General features: G+C 44.3%; 1 protein-coding gene across 20 annotated transcripts in view; it reads left to right on the forward strand.

Annotated features, from left to right (window-relative positions):
* Positions 1-23,600, forward strand: part of LOC128330521 (sulfotransferase 2B1-like) — a 59,016-nt gene that overhangs the window by 31,791 nt on the left and 3,625 nt on the right. For 10 of the 20 annotated variants that reach the window (XM_053263555.1, XM_053263567.1, XM_053263563.1 and 7 more), the window contains 5 exons: positions 4,144-4,377; positions 10,013-10,221; positions 13,954-14,080; positions 14,191-14,285; positions 19,722-19,902. In XM_053263555.1, the coding sequence (XP_053119530.1) occupies positions 4,144-4,377; positions 10,013-10,221; positions 13,954-14,080; positions 14,191-14,285; positions 19,722-19,902 (846 nt within the window). Of the gene's footprint in view, positions 1-386; positions 1,278-1,649; positions 1,694-2,958; positions 3,021-4,143; positions 4,378-10,012; positions 10,222-13,953; positions 14,081-14,190; positions 14,286-19,721; positions 19,903-23,600 lie in introns of those variants that run through there. The other 10 variants (XR_008310130.1, XM_053263559.1, XM_053263560.1 and 7 more) reach the window with 3 other exon arrangements.

Here is a 23,600-nt window from a genome sequence, read left to right on the forward strand (position 1 = left end):
CACTTTTGAATACTAACCAAAACTTATGTCAACGTTAAAATTGCCTCCCTGAAGCAGCAGCTTTTGCAGTGAAGATCCCTAGCATAGGATCCACCCTATAGTTATTGTGAAAATGAATACAACTTACCCTGTTGGCAATTGCTCTCTGTTGCATGTTATTAAATCTAAAGGTAGTCTGCTGCAGTTCATTCTAGCACCTATTTCTTTTAGAAAGTTATTTCTATCCACAGTAGTTAGAGTAGTGTGTTCCAAATGTCGGATAACTTTGGTATGCTCTGTGTTCTGAATTGAAAAACTAAGTCACAGCTTTACTCTTATACCCCAAAGGTTAATTTATAGAGTGGGGGTGGGAGGGTGGGGTAGGGTGTCAATCTGAGCATTTCCAGCTGTTGTTGGACTACAACTCCCATCATCCCCAGCCAATGGCTTCAAGTTGGCTACCCCTGTTATAGAGTGTGAAAGAGTAAGAATTTGGCTGTCTCAAAGGAGAGATTCTGCATTTCTCCACATAGTTAGAAGGAGGCAAGTCCATCATGGCAGGTGGGAATTCATGAGAGGGCCTCCTCTGATGCGAAGATGATGGGAAGTCAGGAGAAAACAGTATGTGAACATTTAAGGAAATTATAGGAAATAATTTATCTAGTAAAAATAACAGTATTTATTAAAATGGGGAGCAGACATACTAGATGGATGGAGTAGGAATATGGATTAGTAGAGGGATTAAAAATTGAAGGAAGGGATATGTATAGATTACTTTAGTCCAAAAATAGCAAACACAGGCAATTATAATTTATAATGGATGCATCTGTAGGCGTAAAGCTATTTAATTATAGTGTGTGTGTATATATGTATATGTAAGTGTATATATGTGTGTGTGTGTGTGTGTGTGTGTGTGTGTGTGTGTGTGTATGTTGTGAACTGCCCTGAGCCATTTTGGAAGGGTGGTATATAAGTCTAATAAATAAATAAATAAACAAATATATGAATGAGGTGGAATAGTTTAGGTAATTTATTCCCAGAAATTGAATTAATAATAATAATAATAATAATAATAATAATAATGATGATGATGATGATGAAAAAGGAACTATACATTGGGATATACATTTGATAGGATTTAATTTATTGTATGTTTCTATTTGTGTTATTGTATTGATAGTTGGAATATGGTATACATTTACATGAAAATAAAAGAAAAAGCCTTCTTTGCATTGGCACCCTGCCTGTGGAATAACTTCCCTAATTTGGCACTGAGCATATATTCATTTTGGCAACAGGTGGAAACCTTTCTATTTAGTGGGTTTGTTTTGCTGACTTCATGCTTTTATACTGCTGTTCTGTTTTGATAGTTGTTAGTGTTGTTATTAAATGTAATTCAGGGGCGTAGCAAGGTTGGCGTGGGATCAGAGACAAGATTTTAAAATGCCCCCCCCCTCACTGAAGCTCAGCTCATGAAGTAAAGAAATCTTAAATGAGGCTGAATAGTGGTAACAAAAAGCATATATATATATATATATCTCCTATGTGCCACAATAGAACATCATTCTAAATTAATTTTTTTAAGGTTTTGTAAATTGTGGACGATGCAAGTCATTTAATGGTACTAAAGAAAGACATGCTGTTCTGGTAGCTCCAGGTCTTAACACTCACATCAATTTCGGAGGATGAATACAACTGAAGGAAGCCCGGGCAGGTGCGTGGCTGGGGGAGTCAGTCATGTGACTTGCCTCTGGGGGCCCCCCAAGGCAATGGGCCCCCAGACAACTGTCTCCCCTTGCCCTATTATAGTTACGCCCCTGATGTAATTAAAGATATTTAATAACAACAACAACAAAAGAGTTCTTAAAGTGGTTTACATGGTAAAAGGGCGGGGAGGGGGGCGCTTCTTGTACCCAAAGAGCTCACAGTCTAAACCTCACACATGGGAGACACCATCAGCAGCCACTGGAGGGTTGCTATGCTGACGTGAATAGGGACAATTTCTCTTCCCCTGCTAAGTGAAAGGCATCACTCTACAAGGCATCTTTTTGCCTAGTTAGCTGGGGGTTAGCAGTTAATTGTTTTTATTGAGTGATTTAACATTACAGGCATTTGGGGGGGGGGGTTTGGTGAGCCAAGGCTTTGCATGAAGGGTGGGATATAAATGTTACAAAGGAGTGGCAATCCAGCTGATTCCAAAGCGGTTGAACCGTCTAGCCTCATCCAAAATGATGAGCAGAATAGGCCGAAGTGAATTGGAAGGAAGCAAGGCCAAGGCAGAGACCCGCCTCCAGGTAGCCTGCTCTGCAGATGGGTGCTTTCTGCTAACTGGGCAAAGAGGCATCTTTTGGACATAGTGATTCTCTTTCTTGCGCAGGGGGAGAGTAACTGGCCCCATCCACCCCCAGCACAGAACCACCAGTGACTGTTGCTGGTGTCTGTCTTATGTTTCTTTCTAGATTGTGAGCCCTTTGGGGACAGGGATCCATCTTATTTATCTGCTATTTCTCTCTGTAAAACCGCTTTGGAAACTTGTGTTGAAAAGCGGTATATAAATATTTTGTTGTTGTTCTGCTCACAGGAGCCTTTAATTACTGTAGTTAATTTCTCATGGCACACTATCAAGTCACTCATGCAGATAGTATGCATAAGCATTGTATGCCTTGACCACTGTTTGAGAAATCCTGCTGTAGTCTAAGCAGCCATTCACGACTAAGATGTTGTTTATAACAGCATAGGGAGGCGTAGTAGGGTCAGGTCCAACTGGCGTGTCTGGTTTATCTGAGCCATGTGACATACATGCAGATGAAAGGGACTGGAAACTGCCCTTTAAAGGGTTCTTACTTTGATTAGGAGGTGGAAAGGGTGTCACACACGACACGGGTGGCTTCAGAAGCTTCTCCAATGCAGTGTGTAGCACTTCATTGGTACTAAACAGAGATTAGACGGAGGGCCCTTTTTCTCTCTCTCTATCATAAGACTAGAATGCGTGAGCCAGCCAATGAAACTGATGGGCAGCAGAGCTGAGACAGGGAAAAAAAGTAAGTACCGCTTCACACAGTTCGACATGAACTATGAGCTAAGGATGCTGCTGTAGCTCAGTGGCCGAGCATCTGCTTTGCATGCAGAAGGCTGGTATCTCCAGGTCAGGCTGGGAAAGGCTCCTGCCTGGAACGTTGGAGAGCTGCTGCCAATCAGTGTGGACAGTATTGCACTAGATGGACCCATGGTCTGAATCAGTAGAAGGCAGCTTCCTATATGCCTATGTAACTTATGGAATCCACTGTCTTAGATGCATTTTTATAAAGAGGATTAAACAAATTCATAAGGGGATAGCTCAGATTTATAATCTTATGAATCTTGAATTCACATAAGATAGCTTTTGCCAACAGCTAAGCAGGACCTCCAATAAAATTGTTTTTATTCTGTAAAATCATGGTTTTTAATTCTGCTTTAATGTTTGTTATATTTTAAATTATGTACACTGCTTAGCGATACACACATCAGGCGGTATAGAAATATGATAAATATATAAATAAAAGTTCAAAGGCAGCATACCCCTGAATATTAGGAACAAACAGCAGGAGCAGATCTTCATGGTCCTCTTGCAAGCTTCCTAGAAGCATTCATAGGAAAGAATATGCTGGGTGAGATGGAACTTGGGTCCAATCCAGCAGGGCCCATTCGTTGTTCTTATGAAACTTGAAAATGTGCATACAGCACCTAAGCCCCCAAAAGGGCTGAGCAGGATTTCTGTTGGTTAGGTGTACAGGGTGTATGTGGATTTTTGGCCCTACTCATGCTGCCTTGTCCCCTGCTCCATTACTGAGCAAAAGAAGAATAAGCTAAGCAACAGGGGAGGCAGTGTGAGGAGGTGGACAGAGTGTGGACCAGGGAGGTTTGAGTTCGAATCCTTGTTTCTTGTCTATCTCCAACACTTTGATCTAGGGGTTTCAAACTGAGGCCCTCCACCTGTTGTTGGACTTCAGCTCCTATCATCCCCCCTCACAATGGTCAATAGTCAGGGAGGATAGGACTTGTAGGCCAACATCCCCAGGAGGGCTGCAGCTTGAGATAACCTGCTCTAACCACTGCTAAGCCACACTGGCTCTCATCTGTCTCCTCACCTCACATCTAATTTTTTTTTTAAATTTCCCCTTGTAGAGAATTCATCTACATCTCCCAGCACAGAAGACCTTCATTTGAGCCCAGACTTACAGCCACCTGTTGCCAGTCATTCCCATTATATGCCGGGGCCCAGGATGTTCAAGGAATATTTCCAGTATAAGGGGATCCGCTTTCCTCAAATCATCTATTCAGAACAAGTGCTACAGATGGTGGAAAACAATTTCCAAGTTCGGGATGATGATATTTTCAATGTCACCTACCAGAAATCAGGTACAGGACTCTTGCATTCCTTAGGGAGGGGTCAGTGATGGCCGATAAAGTACCAGATTTTATGGGGCCAGGGGCCTTGGAGGCATTCAATATGGATTATGTGTCTACTACAATAGCTTAGGATACTTTTATCAAGTGCAGCTTCTTCCTTCATAATAGCAGCCTTGTTGGGACATTTTGTTGTACCTGAGCTCATACACACATATATACATGTACATGTGTTTGTGTGAATGACTGTACCTGTATTCATTTTAAAAATGAGCCTGGGTACAAACCTGCTGAAATGCAGGATACTGATAAGCGTACTGCTGTATCTGTGTTCAAAATAACACGGGAGTTACTATATCTCCGTACAGAACTGTACCGGTATATGCTGTATACAGATTGTATGAGTGTTGAACACAATGGGGCTGTTCACATGACCTTGTGTGATTGGGCCGGCGGGGGTGGGGGGGCAGGCTGGATTCAATTTACCTTCCCCCAGACAACCGCTCACAGCTCTGAAGGCATGCAAGCCGCGTGCCCACATGACCAGCACTGCTGGGAGCAGCACAGATGAACAGTATAACTGTTTCCAAAGTGCCCCCAGCTCACCCGGGTTGCCTCTGTGGTTGCCCCGGGACTGTGGAATGTACTTCCTGCTGAGATTAGAGCTGCTCCATCCCTGTTGACTTTTAAGAAACAACTAAAGACACATCTCTTCAGCTGAGCTTTTTAGTTAGTTGGTGTGTTTATGGCTATTTTAATCCGGTTTTATGTTTTAACTGTTAAATTCTTGGTTTGTTTTATGCTGTAAACTACCTGGAGACTTCGATAGTGGGTGGTATAAACATTTATTAAATAAATAATAATAAACATGGTGCTGCACTAGATGGACTTGGCTGTCGCCTACTGGGCAATCCTATAGTCAGGACTCTTGGGCTCCCAAGAGAGTTTATGTTGGGACTGCTGTGCGGGGGAATTGAAAACGGAACTGTGATCCCACTTCCCTCTGGAATCAGTGGCGAATATAGGCACAGACCATGGGGCGGGGGTCTGTGGCCTCATGCCTCCTTGGGGGCCTCCAAATGCTCTGGGGGGCCTCCCCAGAGTCCCAATGCCCTGCCACTATTTCCCCTTTGCCGCCACCACTCTCCTGCTCCATTCCACTCACCCCCTGGTGGCAACAGCAGGCACAGCCAGGCCTCCTTGGGCCTGCAGACCAGCCTCCTCTGTCTGCACGCGTGCGCAGTAGGAGTTATGTCCACAGGATACGACACTCCATAACTCCTACTGCACACGCACGCAGACAGAGGAGGCTGGTCTGCAGGCCCAAGGAGGCCTGCCTGTGCCTGCTGTTGCCACCACAGGGGGGTAAATGGAGTGGAGCGGAGTGCAGCGGAGTGGATCAGGCGAGCGGCAGTGAAGGGGAAATAGTTGTGAGGGCTGGGTAGCAGTGGCGGGGCCGGGCAGCAGTGGTGCCGGCAGGTATGTATAAATAAATAAAGGTGGGACCCTTGCAGTGGGGGGCCCTCTGAAGCCATTCACCCTAAGGTCCTTGCGCCAAAAATACCTAGGTGCGCCTCTGTCCGGAATGCACCAAACTGTTAATTCTACCAAGCCATCACCCTCAAACGTTAGGCTTGGCCTTGCTAATTGTTAAGTGGGGTGGCCCCTTCATGAGGCAAGGTGAGATAGTCGTCTCAGGCTTATCAGAGAAGCTCTTTGGGAACAATTGAACTCTTTGCATGGAGTGCCTCTCCTCACTCTCCATAAAAAACTAAGTTGATTTATCTGGTCAAAACTGAAGGCCTTTATTAATGAAATTCAGTCTATCTACCATGGAGCACATCCAATTGTAGCAGGAGATTTTAATGCCCGAATCGGCCCTGATGATAATGGCATTTTTGCCAAATTCCAGCGGTGTCCACCGGCACGCAATATTCCCCACCCCCACTTATTTCCAGATAATCTAAAGATGCTTTGGGGAAATTTTTCTGGCTTAAATCTCCTGCAGATTTTTAGTAGGGCTGATCTCCATCTGCTTAATGAGGCAATAGTGACAGACTTTCCAGCTGAATTTACCCACTGGGCGGGATCAAAACCTTTGCTCATTGATTATACAGCTGTATCCTGCAATTTAATATCTTATATTGGCGATTTCCATATAATAAGCTGGCAAGAAAGCGACCACTTTCCAATGACTTTGACCATTGGTTGGAAGGGGCCAGTGCATCTTGATTCCTGTCAGGCCCTTACTACCGAGGAGGAGACAGGTTTGCATAGATGAAATGGACCCTTTCCCAACAACATTGAGTCAATACCCTTTTAAACTCGCTGGAAGTCTGTAACTTACAGGCCACCCTAATTGCTCAGCATTTTGATGCTTTAGAATCTTCAGTGTTAGAGCAATATGATTGCCTCATTCAGTTATTTCATCCTGTGCTTGCTAACACATTACCCATACCCAGTAAGACTGTAAAACCAACTTCTCGCGCTTGGTTTGGTTATGATTGCCAGGAGGCGAAAAGAAAGTTATTTCACGCATTTAAAACACATGCCGAGGGCTCCCCCGCTTTCTCTTCCCAGACCCTTTTAGAAATGAAAAACCAGTATAAGAAACTATTAAGGAACAAGAAAATGCAGGCCACTAAGGTGGCTTGGGCTAACCTGATTGCTGCTTCTAAACTTAAGAACCAAGCTGGCTTCTGGTGCCTTGTCTTGCAATCCATTGTAAGAGGCCCTTCCAACTTTACCTCAGTTATCCCTGCTTGGGTGTGGGAGTGCCATTTTCAGGCATTATACAAACAGGAAGGCCCTCCTACAGTAAGATTAGAACTTGCCGTTGATCAATTGCCTGATTGGAACCCAGTCACCTCTTCTGAAATAGAGGGATTAGTTAAGAAGTTTAAGATGGGTAAGGCCCCAGGGATTGACCTTATTTCAATAGAGATTATACATACTAACTTGGATTGGTGGGCCCCTGTGTTAGCCTCTTTATTCACCTTCATTGACTTCACTGCCAAAGTACCCAAAGACTGGGGTATTGCCATAAGTATTCCCATATACAAAGAAGGGGAAAGAGACAACCCAGTAACTATCGGTCTATCAGCCTACTTAACATCATTAGTAAATTGTATGCTAGACATCTTCTTGAAAAATTACTGGACTGGCTAGAACTCAATAACATTCTGGTGGCTGAGCAGGCAGGTGTCCGTGAAGGGCGCTCCCCTATTCAACAAGCTTTTATTTTACATCATCTAATTGAAAAATACACCTATAGACCGAAGTCTGCCTCTTCGCTGCTTTCATAGATTTTAAAACAGCTTTTGATTCTATTTCAAGAGATAGACTCTGGTCAAAGTTAAGGGACTCATCCATTGATAAGGGCCTATTACTATTAATTCACAATCTCCACATTAATACTCACCTCAGGGTTCGCTGCAGCGCCAAAGGTCACTTATCAGCTGAAATACCACCCCAAAGAGGCATTAAGAGAATGCTTTATTTTAGCCCCAATCCTGTTTAATTTTTACATCAATTCCCTGGTATCCCACTTGAACAATCTGGACTTACATCCCTCAAAATTGGTGAATAGACATCTTCCGGTTTTACTCTATGCCGATGACATAGTCCTACTGTCTCAGACCCCAGTAGGGCTGAGGCATGTATTCGCGTCACTAAGCATTTACTGCCTAGATGAGGGTCTAGAAGTTATTTACGCAAAAACCAAGGTGATGGTGTTTGCTACACGTCCCAAGATCTATGTACAGCACATGAACGGACAAAAAATTAACCAAGTGAGAATCTTCAAATATCTCAGTGGTGTTTTTCACTCTAATGGAAGCCGTAAAACTCACCTCAATTTTGTATCCCAAAATGCGCAACAAACTACTAATGCTATTGTCCTTCCATTTTTCTAGGGGTGCTTCATTCATTCCTGCGGCCATTAAACTTTTCACAGCCAAAGTATATCCCCAGCTTTTGTACAGCGCACAATTGGGCCCCTATGATAATTTCACTCCGTTAGAAGTGGTACAAACAATATTTCCCAGAGCAATCTTTCAAGTCCCTTGTTGTGTTCCAAACACTGCCCTCAGAAGCGAGGCTACGGTCACCAGGCTAGAAATGAGACACGGGCTGAGCATTAACATATTTTGGCTGAAGCTGATCTTCTTTCCTGTTGGTTTGGCCCCTTTAATATTAGTAAAAAGTTACATATGGAAATGGAAGATGGCCTTAAAGTTTAAGTTACAATTATAAGGTCTTCCTCAGGAAGCACTCATTAGGCTGGGGTTTGATCAAGCTGCTCGGTCCATCAAACAGCGTGCTTTAGACACAGAATTGCAGGAAGAAACTGCAAAGTTGCCAAGAGGGCTATACACAGGTAGCCAGCAATTAAAGATTAGACCTGCTGAATACTTAAATAATTTATTTATACCCAAATTCAGGAGAGCACTGACTCTCGCCCGCCTTAATGTACTCCCCTCTGTGGTTCTAGAAGGAAAATACAAAAAGTTACCATATGCAGCTTGCCTCTGCCCATGAGGCTCGGGGGACATAGAGTCCACCGCCCATGTGATCCTCTGTTGCGCTTTTTACAGGGATAGTAATTCAAAGTTTATTTCTCCCTTGCTAAAGAATTTTCTTGGCCACACTGATCAACTTTATTTATATTTCCTGCTGTCCAATTTTAAATAAACAGTTTCTGCCAGTGTGGCCAAGTTCTGTTATATTGTTTGTAAGTCCTGAAAATTTTTTTATCACTCAATCTGATGTTGAGTGATATAAAGTCTGTTCTGTTCTGTTCTGAAAAGCTTGCAAGAAGCATGAGGAGAGGAGAGACTGCTTGCAACCCTTCCTCCTCCCCATGCCACTTCTGAAGCTTGCAAGGGTTAGTTTTGAAAGGGGTCTGCCTCCCGCCAGGGTGCTGCTTCACATTTAGTTCTTCGCTTCAGGTGCTGCAATACCTGGGCTGCCCTTGATGTAAAGGTAGCTGAGGGTTGCTGTGGTAACAGGGAATCGTAGGCCTGGTTTACCTATGCGGGAGAATGGGGTGGTAAAAACCTGAGATGGTAGTATGGAATATACCACTGTAGGCTGCAGATGTGTGTCAAACCTTTGAATGCTTCCCCATATGTAAAAAAACAAACAAACAAAAGGTTCTGGCTCAGTTTCTGCTTGCAGTGAGTTTGCTTGCTTGCTTTTAAAATGGGGAACAATCAAAACTGTGATCCTCAACCGTAGGTCTGAAACGATACAATCTGTTCCAGCACCTCAGGACTCGACTGCTTCATTCTGTCTACACATGCAGCAGTTTGAGATGGCAGGATAGAACATACCATTTCAGATGGCAGATGGGTGGAAGCCACTTTAGAATGCTTGCCAGTGTGAAAAACATTCCTGCAAATAGAAATCTAGCACCGCAGCCTGATGGACGGGCTTTCTGTTTGCTGAGAGTTTTTAACATAAGAGGAGCATTAAAAAAACATTACATCATCCACCCCAGCCTTCTGAAGTGGTGCAGAGCATTCTACCACCTCATTCTTTTGAATGGAAAGACCAAGCCATAATCAGTTTCTGTTATATCTCCTTTAACAAATTGCTGCTCTAACAACTCTGCTTTCACGGGATGGTTTGGGGACTTTTTCCTTAGGCACCGTATGGATGTTGGAGATTTTAAGTCTCATCTGTAGCAATGGTGATCCTACCTGGTGTCAGTCAGTCCCCAACTGGGATCGGGCCCCTTGGTATGAGACGGCAATAGGCTACAGGACAGCCTTGACCAACAAGTCACCACGCATTATTAGCTCCCACTTGCCGGTGCAGCTCTTTGCAAGGTCTTTCTTCAAATCCAAAGCCAAGGTAAGGATGACATTATTATCCCCTCTCATTAATGTAACTCACATATGAGTCAAATTATAGAAACAAGTGTTAATGCCAGGGCTTAGATCTATGAAGTAAGAAGAAAGAAGAATATCTATGAACATGTGCAGAGTTTAGGATTGCCAACTTCTTGACTGGCCTTTGCAGCTGTGCCTTTGCGAGCAGCTTGCTCGACGGCGGGGCAACTCTAGTACAACTAGTTTTGGGGAACAAAGGGATGGCAATGAACATTATTAAAAGCGCAAGGATTTTGCTATACATTAAATACTTATAGAGGAAAGGTACAGTAATTAATGCTGTTCATTTATTGACCTTATTAATTATTATTATTATTATTTTTTACATTTATATCCCGCTCTTCCTCCAAGAAGCCCAGAGGGGTTTCTCCTCACAACAACTCTGTGAAGTAGGTTAGGTTGAGAGAGAGGTGACTGGCCCAGAGTCACGCAGCAAGTATCATGGCTGAATGGGGATTTGAAATTGGGACTGAATGAAGCTTGCTTGACATTTTTCCAACATTCAAAAAATGGGCCTGATTTCTCTTTGAAAATACTGATTTTTTGGATTAGGTCAAACCTTTCAGTCTGTTTTCCAGGCTAGTTTTATCTTCCTGGCCAAGACCATCCATGTAGCAGGAAAGACTGGGGTTAGGAGAAGGGTCAGTCCCAGGCCAGCTGAAATCCGCAGGGGAGATGACCCTGCACCCTCCTGCACACATGGGCCACCTTTGGACGTAATGCCAAACCCCAGGTTCAATGGACCTGTAGTTCCACGCCCCTCCTTCTGCCGCTCTCCTGCCCACATTTGGACAAAATAGAGAGCTGACTGCAGAAGGAGGGGGAACTGGCTGCTGGGGCTTCCTTCTTTAATGAATGACAGCCCCGGCAACTGATGGTAACCGGAGTGAGGGGAGGAGCTTCCTCCCTTAATTCCGGTTCTATGAGGGCGAAACTGCGGTGCCAGTGCTTAGATGTAATGTGGATGCTGCAGAAATGGAGTTTACAGTGGAAAAACTCCACTCTGGACCAAAGACTGGAGAACTGTTTAGATTGGAGTTTGGGGAGAGAAACTGCGGGTCCCTTTCCACCATAAACTGCAGTTGCCTGTATTCAGACATATGGCTAAGGAAACTAGAGGTGAAGGGACCTCCGGTTCCCTGTTATGTCTGAATCCAGCCATGGTCTCACCCAGCCAAGCTCCAGAGGAGAGCTGGTCTTGTGGTAGCAAGCATGACTTGTCCCCTTAGCTAAGCAGGGTCCACCCTGGTTGCATATGAATGGGAGACTTGATGTGTGAGCACTGCAAGATATTCCCCTCAGGGGATGAAGCCGCTCTGGGAAGAGCAGAAGCTTCCAAGTTCCCTGCCTGGCTTCTCCAAGATAGGGCTGAGAGAGATTCCTGCCTGCAACCTTGGAGAAGCCGCTGCCGGTCTGTGAAGACAATACTGAGCTAGATAGACCAATGGTCTGACCTCGTATATGGCAGCTTCCTATGTTCCTATGTTCCTTCCTAGAAAGGAAGCCAAGCGGTTGGCCTGCCTTCTGGGAGGCTGGAGGAGTCTCCTACTTACCTGACCACTGCATGTTCTGGGGTAGAGGAATGAGTCAATGAGGCTTTTTCAAACAAGGGAGGCCTTTGAAAATAACTGGTTCAAGCTATTAGACCACCATATACTATGGCTGTATTGTCTGACACTTTGCTGTAAAGTTCCAGTCTGATGAATGGGGGAACGAAAGGGGGAGTGGCAAATATATTTTGGGGAACACCCACCACCTCTTGCTACCCCTTGCTTTCCTTTAGTCATCCCTGATTGGCAGCATTTTAGCAGGCAGTAAAGTTGCAATGGTAAACCCCTCCTGTATTCTACCAAGGAAAAACCACAGGGCTCTTTGGTCACCAGGAATTGACACCGACTCGACTGGAGGGCACACTTTACCTTTAAAGTTTATCTCCATGCTGTGAAAAGCTTCACTGGCTGATTCTTGCATATCAAGCTGCTATTAAAGACGCCGCTAGAGAGCCAATTAAAAAGTTGGCTGCCCTAACCCATTCCTTACCACTGATACCACTTCCGATATCAGGATAAAAGAGCACACAACCTGAAATTCTTGTGTTAAATTGAAGGGTGCCATTGATTGGCAAGATCAGTCATGGTTCTATAAGGAGAAATAGTATGGTGTTGCTCTATCAGTGCAGTCCTGGGGGGAAATCCTGAGTTCTGCAGTGAAAATCCACTGGTATAGTGGATGCAAGAGAGTCAAACTACACATTGCCACAAGCGTGAAGTTAGTGCTTGCACTTTTCTGTAAGCTCTGTGTTTTTTCGCCTGCTAAATTGATCCCAGTCTGGATCAGAAATGCCACATTGTGTATGTGTGTGTGGGGGGGAGGGTTTGCACTCGTTGTGGTCCCAATCCAGATTGTGTTTCCCCTCCCCCACAGTTGCTATTAAGTATGGGGTGGGGGGATGTGTGGAAGTACTAATTCCACGCTTGTCCTAATGTGTAACTTGATCCAGAGCGACCTGTGTGTCAGGAAGCTTTTGATTGCGAGCGCACCTCTGACCGATGGGAATTCACTGGATGGCCTTGGGCAAATTGCTCTCCCTCAGCCTTCCACCCTCAACGAACAGGTGGCTAGACTGAAGTCTCCAGCTGTTCTTGAAGTACAATTCCCATCATCCCCTAATCCCCCACCACAACAGCACGGGGTGATGGGAATTGTAGTTCAGCAATAGTTGGAGACTTCAGGCTGGCCACCCCTGGCTTATAGGGTTGTTGTAATGATCACATTATTAAGTGCTTGGAACACAATAAAAACTATATAAATGCAGTATTTTTCATTATTATTATTATTATTATTATTATTATTATTATTATTATTGCTAACTGGGACGGTGCTGTGACTATATCCCCTTCAAGGATGGCAAGGGGGACCCCTTGCTACTTGCCACCCATGTACCTGGGAAGAACAGGTATAACTTTCAGTTCAGAAATGTGATATTTTCAGGCATGCTTGAAACTCCCATTATCTCTTGTTTTAGAAATTAAACACACACATGCACGTACATACATATGCACGCACTAAAAGACAAAATGCACACCAAAGTCAGCTTGCTTTTAAATAAAATGGTAAGTTTCTAGATCTCAAGGATTATCTGAGTTTCCAGGGAATCTGTAATAGCAAATGTAGCAGATGTGCCCAATCTTTGATGCCTGCTTGGGTTTGTGAAGAAATCAGCCAATAATCTCTGATATTTACACTGGGATTGTGGTTTCATTGCCAGCTATCCCAGCTTACTGGGACATAGAAATATAGAAGAGAGTGTTTTTGAACATGCACAGAGTGCTTCTTCACCACCAATAACTACAATCAAGACCTTGTCTTTACAAACTAAGAAAAGGATTTTCAGGTCAGGTTGTGCCAGGCAGCTTCACTCTGGGTTTCTTGGAGGAAGAACAGGATGTAAATGTAAAAATGAATAAATACATTTTAGAAATTAAGGCTTATCAGGCAAAATGGCAAAAATGTCTGACTAAATTCCTCCCATGAATTTAGAGGTCTAAGGGGGAAAAAACGTAATCCTCTCTTACTGGGGATTATGTCTGTGCAATCGCTCGATAACTTTCACACATGTGGCCTCAGCTTACATTTTCTTATACTATGTCCTGTTTCCCCAACCCCAACCCGCCCGCCCTGCCCCCCCCAACAGGTAATCTACACAGTCAGGAATCCCAAAGATGTTTTTGTATCCCTCTACCATTTTGCCTCAATGTTTCGTCCCTACAAAGACCCCGGAACCTTGGATCAGTTTCTGGAGGACTTCCTGAAGGGAAATGGTGAGTGAGTGCTAAGAAGTGGTGATCCCCTCCCACTTCCCCCTTTGTCACACACCCCACATGCATGCCCATCCACCACTCTTCCTGCCTAATTCTGTTTGCTACTGCAGTGCCTTTCGGATCCTGGTTTGACCATGTTAAAGGCTGGCTGAACTTGAAGGACAAGGAAAACGTCTTCTTCATCACATATGAGGAGCTGCAAGAGGTGGCTATTATGCTATTTTACTAGTAAACAGTACAGCTTGCATTTTGCAGAGATGCATTTTGATTTGCAGTGGCAGCCAAAAACTGAAGGCGATTAAAATATGTGGAGGGGGAGTTCCAGAGGCACCAAGTGTCCCTGTTTACCACAAATGATTCCTATCTCTTGATATTTGCCCTCAGTAAATAACTGTCCTTATTTTGTCCCTATTTTTGCCTTTTGGAGGATGCCTCGTTAACATTTTATTAGCGTGAGTTGCTCAGGTTGCAGCCTTCAGGGTTTGCTGTAACAGGGATTCCCAGACATAGTTTGCTACAACTCCAGTCATCCTCAGCTGCAATGGCCTTTCCTGGGGATGATGGGAATTGTAGTCAGCAATATCTAGGAATCCTTGTTACCGGGAATACTTGTTCAGATGCCTCCCTGAGATCTCAAAGTTAAGTGTCAGAGGGCCAAAAGGCACATTAGACCAGTTCACACAATGATAAATAGGGAAGAAGTGTCCTATCCAAGTTCAGGACAGGAGCTGTGTGCGTGCTCCCATTTTCGGCTCATGTAAGAGGCGTTGGCAAGGATAATCTTCAGATTGGGTGGTTTATAAATGTAATAAATAATAATAATCAATGGCAGCTGGGTAGGAGAGCATCGTCCTACCCAACAGCTACACCCAGCTCTTTCATGAGGTAGGAGGAAAAGCCCTCTGATTCAGCTGCTGCTTAAGAGATTATCACTGTCAGTGCCTTGGACCTTGTTTTTTATTCACACGTGAGCAGAAAACGGGAGTGTGCAGAGCTCCCAAACCTGCGTAGGAAGCTTCTCCTACCCTACTCATTTGAAGTGCCCTATTACGTTAAAGGTGGTGTTTGACCCTGCATGCTGGCTTTTGTATATATTTAAAAAGTGAAATTGAAGCTATGGAGTGAGGGGATCAGGACTGTAGTGCACTAGAGAGGGTTATCTCACCCTCTCCTTTCCTTTTACTAACATTTTTTTCTAACCATTCTGTGGCCCCGTGAAAATTGCTCCCCTGACACTGTTGTTAGCTCTAAGACTTATGCCAGCTTCAGGGAAACAATGTTCATTGGGACCATGGCACAAAAGAGTTACATATTCATTTAATACATTTATTGGGCAGCTTCTGGTTTACTTAGTCATAGCTAAGCATCATTGAGACAAGTTAGTCATGACTAAATTATGTTCCATTAACAAGATGATGAAAATTACTCAGAGTAGTCCCATTGAAATTAAAAGGATTAAGTTAATTTCATGTCAGTCAGTGGAACTTAGTCATGACTAACTTGGTCTGGATGCTGCCCATAGACTGCATTCCTACCTTCATATCCTAAGTGGTATACAATAACTTTAAAGGTATACACATTGATAATACAGGATAAAATTCATTCAACGATAAAAAGACAATGGCAGTGACACATAGAATAGCAGCAGTCAACAATAAAAATCAGTGTCAGGCAAAGGCCTGTCTAAAAAGAAAGCTTTTGCCCTTACAAAAGAAAGAGTTCACAAAAGGAACATGCAAGGCAGAGTTCCCAGGGGCAAAATGGGGCAGTAACTTCAAGGCATCAAGATGACCCCTGCTGTTTCACTCCTTCTCCAACCCCATCATCTGAGCAGTCCTCTGCCAAGCCACTGCTCAGCAAAGAGCTGCTCCTCTCCTTTTTGCAACTTCTGCCTCCTCCCATGTTTGCTGCTGGCCTGATTATGAGAAGGGAGAAGAAATGGATAAGCAGGGTCTGCTCTGGTTGGATTTGAATGGGAGACTACATGTGAGCATTGTAAGAAATTCCTCTTAGGGGATGGGCCACTCTGGGAAGAGCATCTGCATACTTGCATGCAGAAGGTTCCAAGTTCCTTCCCTGGCATCTCCAAGATAGGGCTGAGAGAGACTCCTGCCTGCAACCTTGGAGAAGCCGCTGCCAGTGTGTATAGACAATACTGAACTACAGGTGAAACTTGGAAAATTAGAATATCGTGCAAAAGTCCATTGATTTCAGTAATGCAAATTAAAAGGTGAAACTGATATATGAGACAGATGCATTACATGCAAAGCGAGATAAGTCAAACCTTAATTTGTTATAATTGTGATGATCATGGAGTACAGCTCATGAAAACCCCAAATCCACAATCTCAGAAAATTAGAATATTACATGGAACCAAGAAGATAAGGATTGAAGAATAGAACAATATCGGACCTCTGAAAAGTATACAGTGTACTGTGCTTGATTGGCCAGCAAACTCGCCTGACCTGACCCCATAGAGAATCTATGGGGCATTGCCAAGAGAAGAATGAGAGACATGAGACCAAACAATGCAGAAGAGCTGAAGGCCGCTAATGAAGCATCCTGGTCTTCCATAAAACCTCATCAGTGCCACAGGCTAATAGCATCCATGCCACGCCACATTGAGGCAGTAATTGCTGCAAAAGGGGCCCAAACCAAGTACTGAATACATATGCATGCTTATACTTTTCAGAGGTCCGATATTGTTCTATTCTACAATCCTTGTCTTCTTGGTTCCATGTAATATTCTAATTTTCTGGGATTGTGGATTTGGGGTTTTCATGAGCTGTACGCCATGATCATCACAATTATCTATATATATATATTTTTCCTGGGTGTGCCCAGGAGAAATGCGTCCCGGCAGCCCAGCTGATTGGCTGGGCTGCGGGGGCGCCTGATTGGTCCTGGCGCACCCAGGAGAACGGCGGCGGCCATGGCCGGGGAGCCAGGCGGGCCCGGCCGCGGAGGCGAGGCGGCGGGCCTGGCCGGGCCTGGCGGCACCCCTGGGCCCGGCGGCGGCGGCGGCGGCGGGCCCGGCGGCGGCAGCAGCACTCTCTGGCCCGGTGGCGGCCGCGGGGGCACTCTCGGGCCCGGCCGCGGGGGCACTCTCGGGCCCGGCGGCAGCAGCGGCGGCGGCGGCACCCTCGGGCCCGGCCACGGCGGCGGCGGCACCCTCGGGCCCGGAGGCGGCACTCTCAGGCCTGGCTGTGGAGGTAAGGCGGCGGGCCCGGCCGCAGTGCAGGCGGCGGTGGGCCCGGCCGCACTAGAGGCACAGATGCTCTGTGCCCGGGCCCACTAGTAACAAATTAAGGCTTGACTTATCTCGCTTTGCATGTAATGCATCTGTCTCATATATCAGTTTCACCTTTTAATCTGCATTACTGAAATTAATGGACTTTTGCACGATATTCTAATTTTCCAAGTTTCACCTGTAGATGGACCAGTGGTCTGACTCGGTATATGGCAGCTGCCAATGTTCCTATGAAAGAGCATTAGGGTATAGGAGACACTCTGAATATCTTCAGTATTCTAATGCCCTTTCCTCATTTCTACTTTCTCTCCCTTCTCTTTATCAGCCCAGGTGCAAACAAGGGAGGAGGCAGCAGTGGGTGCATGTGCTGTATGGTGAGGTTGTTGCCACCGCAAAGGAGGTGGTAGCGACAGAGTGTTTATGCGCAGGTGCTTCTTGAAAAGAAGTAGGGGTGACATTTGATGCAAAGGTGTTAGGTCACCACCAAGAGTCCCATAACCAAGACACCACTACTGAGAAGGCCCTGTGGTGGAACACTCATTTCACTCACACCTGATCCTGATTTCTGCTCCTTTCCTTACAGTTGCCATTTAACAAAGAAAGAAAGGACGAAATTACACATTTAACGTGATGTGTGTGGTTTGGCCCTGAAAGGGTAACGAATATATCTTGTCCCTAGTACATTCTTGTAAATGTACACACATGAACACTAAGTACAGCCTTCCATTTCTATATGCATGCAGCTACTGTAACTTCTTTCAATGATTTGTAACCCATAGTTGGACAGTTATATTTTTCTAGCATCTCTTTACCCAAAAGAACCATTGCTCTCCTGTTTTTTTAAACCAGTGGAGAAGAGCATTAGCGCAGAGTAGATGATTACCACATTACAGCATGTAAAGAAGAAACACCCGCACCCCATGTGTAATCTTTGATATGATAATCTGGGTGATTTTGTAAAGTGTCTCTGTTTTCATTCAAGGAATGTCAGAGAGTTTGCAATTTGCCTCTCCTACGTAGCGATCTACCTAATACCGAGTCAGACCATTTGTCCATCCAGCTCAGTATTGTCCACATTGACTGGCAGTCTTTCCCAGCCCTAGCGCAGTGGCAGAGCATCTGCTTTGTGCCCAGAAGGCCCCAGGTGTAGAATCCAGAGACCACATCAGGGTCAATCCCTGGCAGCCTCTCCGGATAGGGTTAGGAAAGTCTCCTCCCTGAAACCTTGGGAAAGCTCCTGCCTGTTTAGACCAGGGGTTCCCAGATGTTGCTGGACTACAATTCCCATAATCCCCAGCTACAATTTATTGTGCTACATCCAGAGTACCACAGGTTGGGAACCCCAGATTTAGAAAATTCTGAGCTAGATGGACTAATGAACCGACTTGGTAGAAGGTAGCTTTCTATGTTCCTATGCCAGGGACTGAACCTTCTGCATGCAAAGCCAATGCTCAACCACTGAGCTATGGCTCCATTCTGTTGTTTATGTGACTGTCTTAGTTTCTTTCAACGTTACCTTCCTGGCTGGCATACACCCCCTTGCCCCTAATCCAAGGCTGGTTCAAAGATGTGAAGGATGAACTCCCACTCCTTGTGCTTCTGTTGTGTGTGACTTGGCTTGCTCTGTGCTAGATTGGTCACTGAGTTTATGAGGTAGATATCAGCTCCTATGTTTCATGCCAGAGACATAAAAATGTCAAGTTTTAAGACTTTTCCTAATAATCACAGTGCCTTCAACTATATGGCAACAAAGTCAGCCTTCCGTCTGTGGTGGAAGGACTTTAACCATTTTGATACCTTTGTCAATAAGCGAGTGCCTGTCTGAGGCCAAGACGTCTTGATTATACAATGACTACTAACGATTTCCATAGTCCTTTTCAGTGAGGTGCTTTATCATCTGTGTTTACGTAGCCTCACAAAAATAATTTATCTGTCAGGGTAGATGAAGCTGAGAGAAATAGTTTTACTCAAAGCAGGATGAAGAGAGATGGAGAATAACTAGGATCCAAAATGGCTGGCTTCTCTCGGAAGAGAATGGGGCCCAGTGAACCTGAGATGTGAGGCTCCTGGATTATTTGAGGGGGGAAGGAAATTGAGGTTTAGGGCAGTTTCAGACCTAATAAACTGTCATGGTAGCCAGCCAAAGAAGGAATCTTGGAAATTCTAGTTCTGAGGAGGAGCTATTGAATATTTAGCAAAGGATTCTGGGTGTCTTGGCATAACCAATTCCCAAAACTCTGGAGTGCGGGGGCATAATTTATTACTTTGGAAGAGCCATGGCCTTTAAACTAGGTTTGAAATGGCTTAAATTTGTAGTGTAAATCGGCATAAGAGTATTTGTGTTGAGTGTAACCATTTTCTCCTGCCTCCTCCCCTCTTCTTCTTCTCCAGGATCTGCGGGGAAGCATCATTCGCATTTGCCAGTTCCTGGGCAAGGACTTAGATGATGCAGCCATAGACTCTGTGGTGGCAAATGCCTCCTTTGAGGCCATGAAAAACAATAAGATGTCAAACTTTTCACTCTCGCCACGCTTCCTCATGAACCAGAAGAAAAGTGCTTTCCTTCGCAAAGGTGACAGCAGGTGGGGTTGGGTGGGGAGCAACCCATCCTCCAGGTGTGCCTCAATCGGGACAACAGCCTTCAGTATTCTAGTAACATCCCATTACCCCCAGAGATACGCTCCCCTCACCTCGGTGTGTGATTTGTTAGGCCCTGAGGAGGACTTCTTTCCTTCCCATTGGAATAGCTTCCTTCTGGGACCAGATTTTATCCCACCCATTCTTTCCCTTTGAGGATATGTATATTCCTCCTATTATGCATCACTTTCACCCTGTTCAATCAATCAATCCTTTATTATGGTCAGAGACCAGCATAAAATTGATAAAGATTAAAAATTACATGTTATGTGATGTTAATATGATGATATGATGGTACATAACTTGACAAATCTAAAATTAAGTATGACTTCAGTTTAAAAGGTAAGTTAAAATACATATTAGTACATAACATCACAAGGCTAAAACTAAGAATGATTGCTGATTAAAAAGTAAAATAGATAGAATATACTCGTTAAAACTAAATAAGCTAAAAATCTAAAATTACTAAAGCTAAAAGAGATAAAATAATGATAATATAACGATATAGTTTCTATTATAGAACTGCCCAGGAAAAAATAAAAAGGCGAGTTTTACCCTATTCAGGAATTATGCTATACCTGCATTCAGATGTTTGCATAAAATTATGCATGGTGTGGAGATAATGCATATAGAGATTTTCTTGCCAGAAAATTTAGGACTGACAAATTGAAGTACTTTTTCCCCACACAGCGTAAAAATAATCAATGGAATTCTCTGCCATGGGATGTGGTGATGGCCACTAGCTTGGATGGCTTTAAAACAGGCTTAGACCCATTCTTGAAGGACAAGTTTATCAATGGGCTGCTGGTCTTGATGGCTATAGGCTATCTCCAGGCTCAGCGTCAGGATGCCTCTGAATACCAGTGGTTAGTTGAGAAACAGCAGGAGAGGGGACATGTCTTCATCTCCAGCTTGTGGGCTTCCTGCAGGCATCGTAGGCCACTGTGGGAAACTAGATGCTGGACTAGATGTGCCTTGGCTGTGATCAAGCAGGGCGGTTCTTGTTATGTTCTTGTGTTTTATTACATTTTTTGTATGGATACAGATACAATTTTGTATGTACTCAGATACAGTACATTTTAAAAATGAACCCAAGTTAACTTCCATACATTTTTTGTTTGGAAGTTACTTGGGTTCACGTTTTAAATGTACTGTTTCTGAGTTCAACTGAAAAACTGAACCTGTATACAGGTCCTGTCAAAAGCCCTATTCACAGATTATGTTCAACACTCATACAATCTGTTCACAGATGCAGATGTGTACACAGGTACATTTATTCAGATATTATGTTCAATGCAGGTACAGCGGTACACTCGCTATTTGTATCCTGCATTTCAGGGAGCCTGTATCAGGTTCACTTTTAGAAAGAATACAAATACAATCATTCACACAAAAACATATATGTTTGTACAGACATCTGAATGCAGGTATAACATAATGTCAGAACATGACTAAAGGCAGGATACAGAGGGGTAAAGTGTACTACTTTACCTGAATTCAACACAACATGTGAATGACTGTACCTGCATACAGATCTGCACCTGGATACACTGTAGATAGATTGCACAAGTGTTGAACATAACATGTGAAATAGGGCTTTTGTCTTTCATTGATAAGGATACATTTTGCCATTGATTGTTCCATGAATTTGCTCTGCACGGCATTCTATTCTTCCTGAACTCCAGTTTAACTCGAGTTTGTAAAATGAATTCCAGAATTGGCATGTGAGCAGTTTGCCATAACTTTCTGTTCCTTTGAGTTAATTTGCATCTTTCTTCCCTCTCTGCCTTACCAATGCTCAGGTGTATGTTGATAAAACACTGCAAAAAAGCAGTCCCAATGTGCCTGCATACATGATTGTGACAACCTCTGCTAAGTGGGTAAAGAGGTACCTTTCAAAGTGGTGATTCTCTTTATATTTAGCATGGGAAGAGCAACTGGCCCTATTCAGCCCCAGCACAGCGTCCCTCCAGTGGCAGTCTCTGCCTTGTGCTTCTTTTAGATTGTGAGGCCATTGGGGACAGGAAACCCCATCTTCCAATTCTTTTTCTGTGCGTGCCTTCACACGACCACTAGCAAGTCTGTAAGTGGGGAAAATGTCAAGGATATGTTGGTAGCTGAGAGTGTACACTCTTGGAGGATATGACCTCTGAACCCACTCAGTATTCTCCCAACTTTGGTAACCAAGATTTGGATTTCGGATGGAGAATGTCAGGCAGAGAGTGCAGGAATCAGACTTGGATGGATTTGGATGTCACACATGCTGGGAGGGTGTGCTCTCAGTTCCCCTCATATCCCCAGCATTTCCCTCACTTACAGACTTGCCAGTGACCCTGAGAACCTTTTGACAACTTTTAACTGAAAAAGAAAATAATAATAATATTTTTTCTAATAATAAAATAAGTCAGTGTTTTACTGATGCACATGTGTACTCCTGTGCACTAGGAAAACCACACCACATGTAAAGAATCTTGATGTAGTCATATGGTCTCTTGCAACATGATTTATTATTTTGCTGGGTTTGATCAATGCACACGTGTATTGGTAATGCATTGGGTGGTAAAAGCATAGATACAGATGAATGTAGGAAAGGAAAGCTGTGGCAAACTATACATGTGTAGCACTTTGTAGAATGCTTGGGAGTAAAAAAAGTGGAACAATGGAAGGTTAATAATGGGTTGGTTCCCCTTGGGAATGAGAGAGTTCACAAGTCCAAAATCCAGGGAGAATGTGGATGAGCATTTTGGAAGCAGCCCTGCTCATTGCTCAGTGGCTTGCAGCTGAACTTCTGAACTGACTTCCTCAGTTCAGAAACAGGGCCTCTTTGTAACCGTACCTCAAATACAACTCTCCAGGGTTTGACCTGACATGGCTCCTTTCACACATGCAGATCTCCATTTGACTTACAGCCACTGAGAGATGAGCATGCACCTGTGCAGGCAGCTTCTGTGAATTAGTTCCTTCACGTTGAGAAAGTGTTGCTGCTCACCTCTATACACATATTCCTCTTCCCAGATGCCAGTAGGACCCTTTGCCTATTACAGTGAATCAGGAGGGCCCTCATTGCGTCTGCTGTGTGTAGACAGCAGAAATATACCCACAAAGGCAGTGATGGGGAAGCAGTAGCAATTTCCATCTGCTGCTACAATGCCTGACAAACTGCTGTTTAAGGAAGCCACCTACACTGCATGATGGTGGCATCGTTTCCTTCCCTCAGTCCCCCCACCTCCCATGCCAGTCCTGTCCTTGTGTGACCATCATAACAACATTAGCCTAATTCAGATGTTATACAAAGGCCATGTACAATGGGGTGAAGGGGAATAAAGTCCTGCCCCCACCATATCACTCACCCATGCGCCCTGCTGCTCATGGTTATGATGGGGCTTGTCTGAAGAGGGAAGAGCCCTCCCTGTGATGATGGACACATCCATGATTGAGAAGGTCCCCGTTCACCCCCCTGTACATGCTTTGAGGTAATGTCAGAATCAGACTTTGAGGTAATGTGTGAATCGGGCTATTGCCTTGTTGGATTGGACCTAAGACCCTAGGATTGTCTTGCTGGATCACAGCAGAGATCTACTAGCACCCTGTGTATAATCAACCAATTAGGAAGCTGCTTATATCTAGTCGCAC

Source organism: Hemicordylus capensis, chromosome 6 (genome assembly GCF_027244095.1).
Source record: "Hemicordylus capensis ecotype Gifberg chromosome 6, rHemCap1.1.pri, whole genome shotgun sequence".
In the NCBI taxonomy this organism is placed as follows: Eukaryota; Metazoa; Chordata; class Lepidosauria; order Squamata; family Cordylidae; genus Hemicordylus; species Hemicordylus capensis.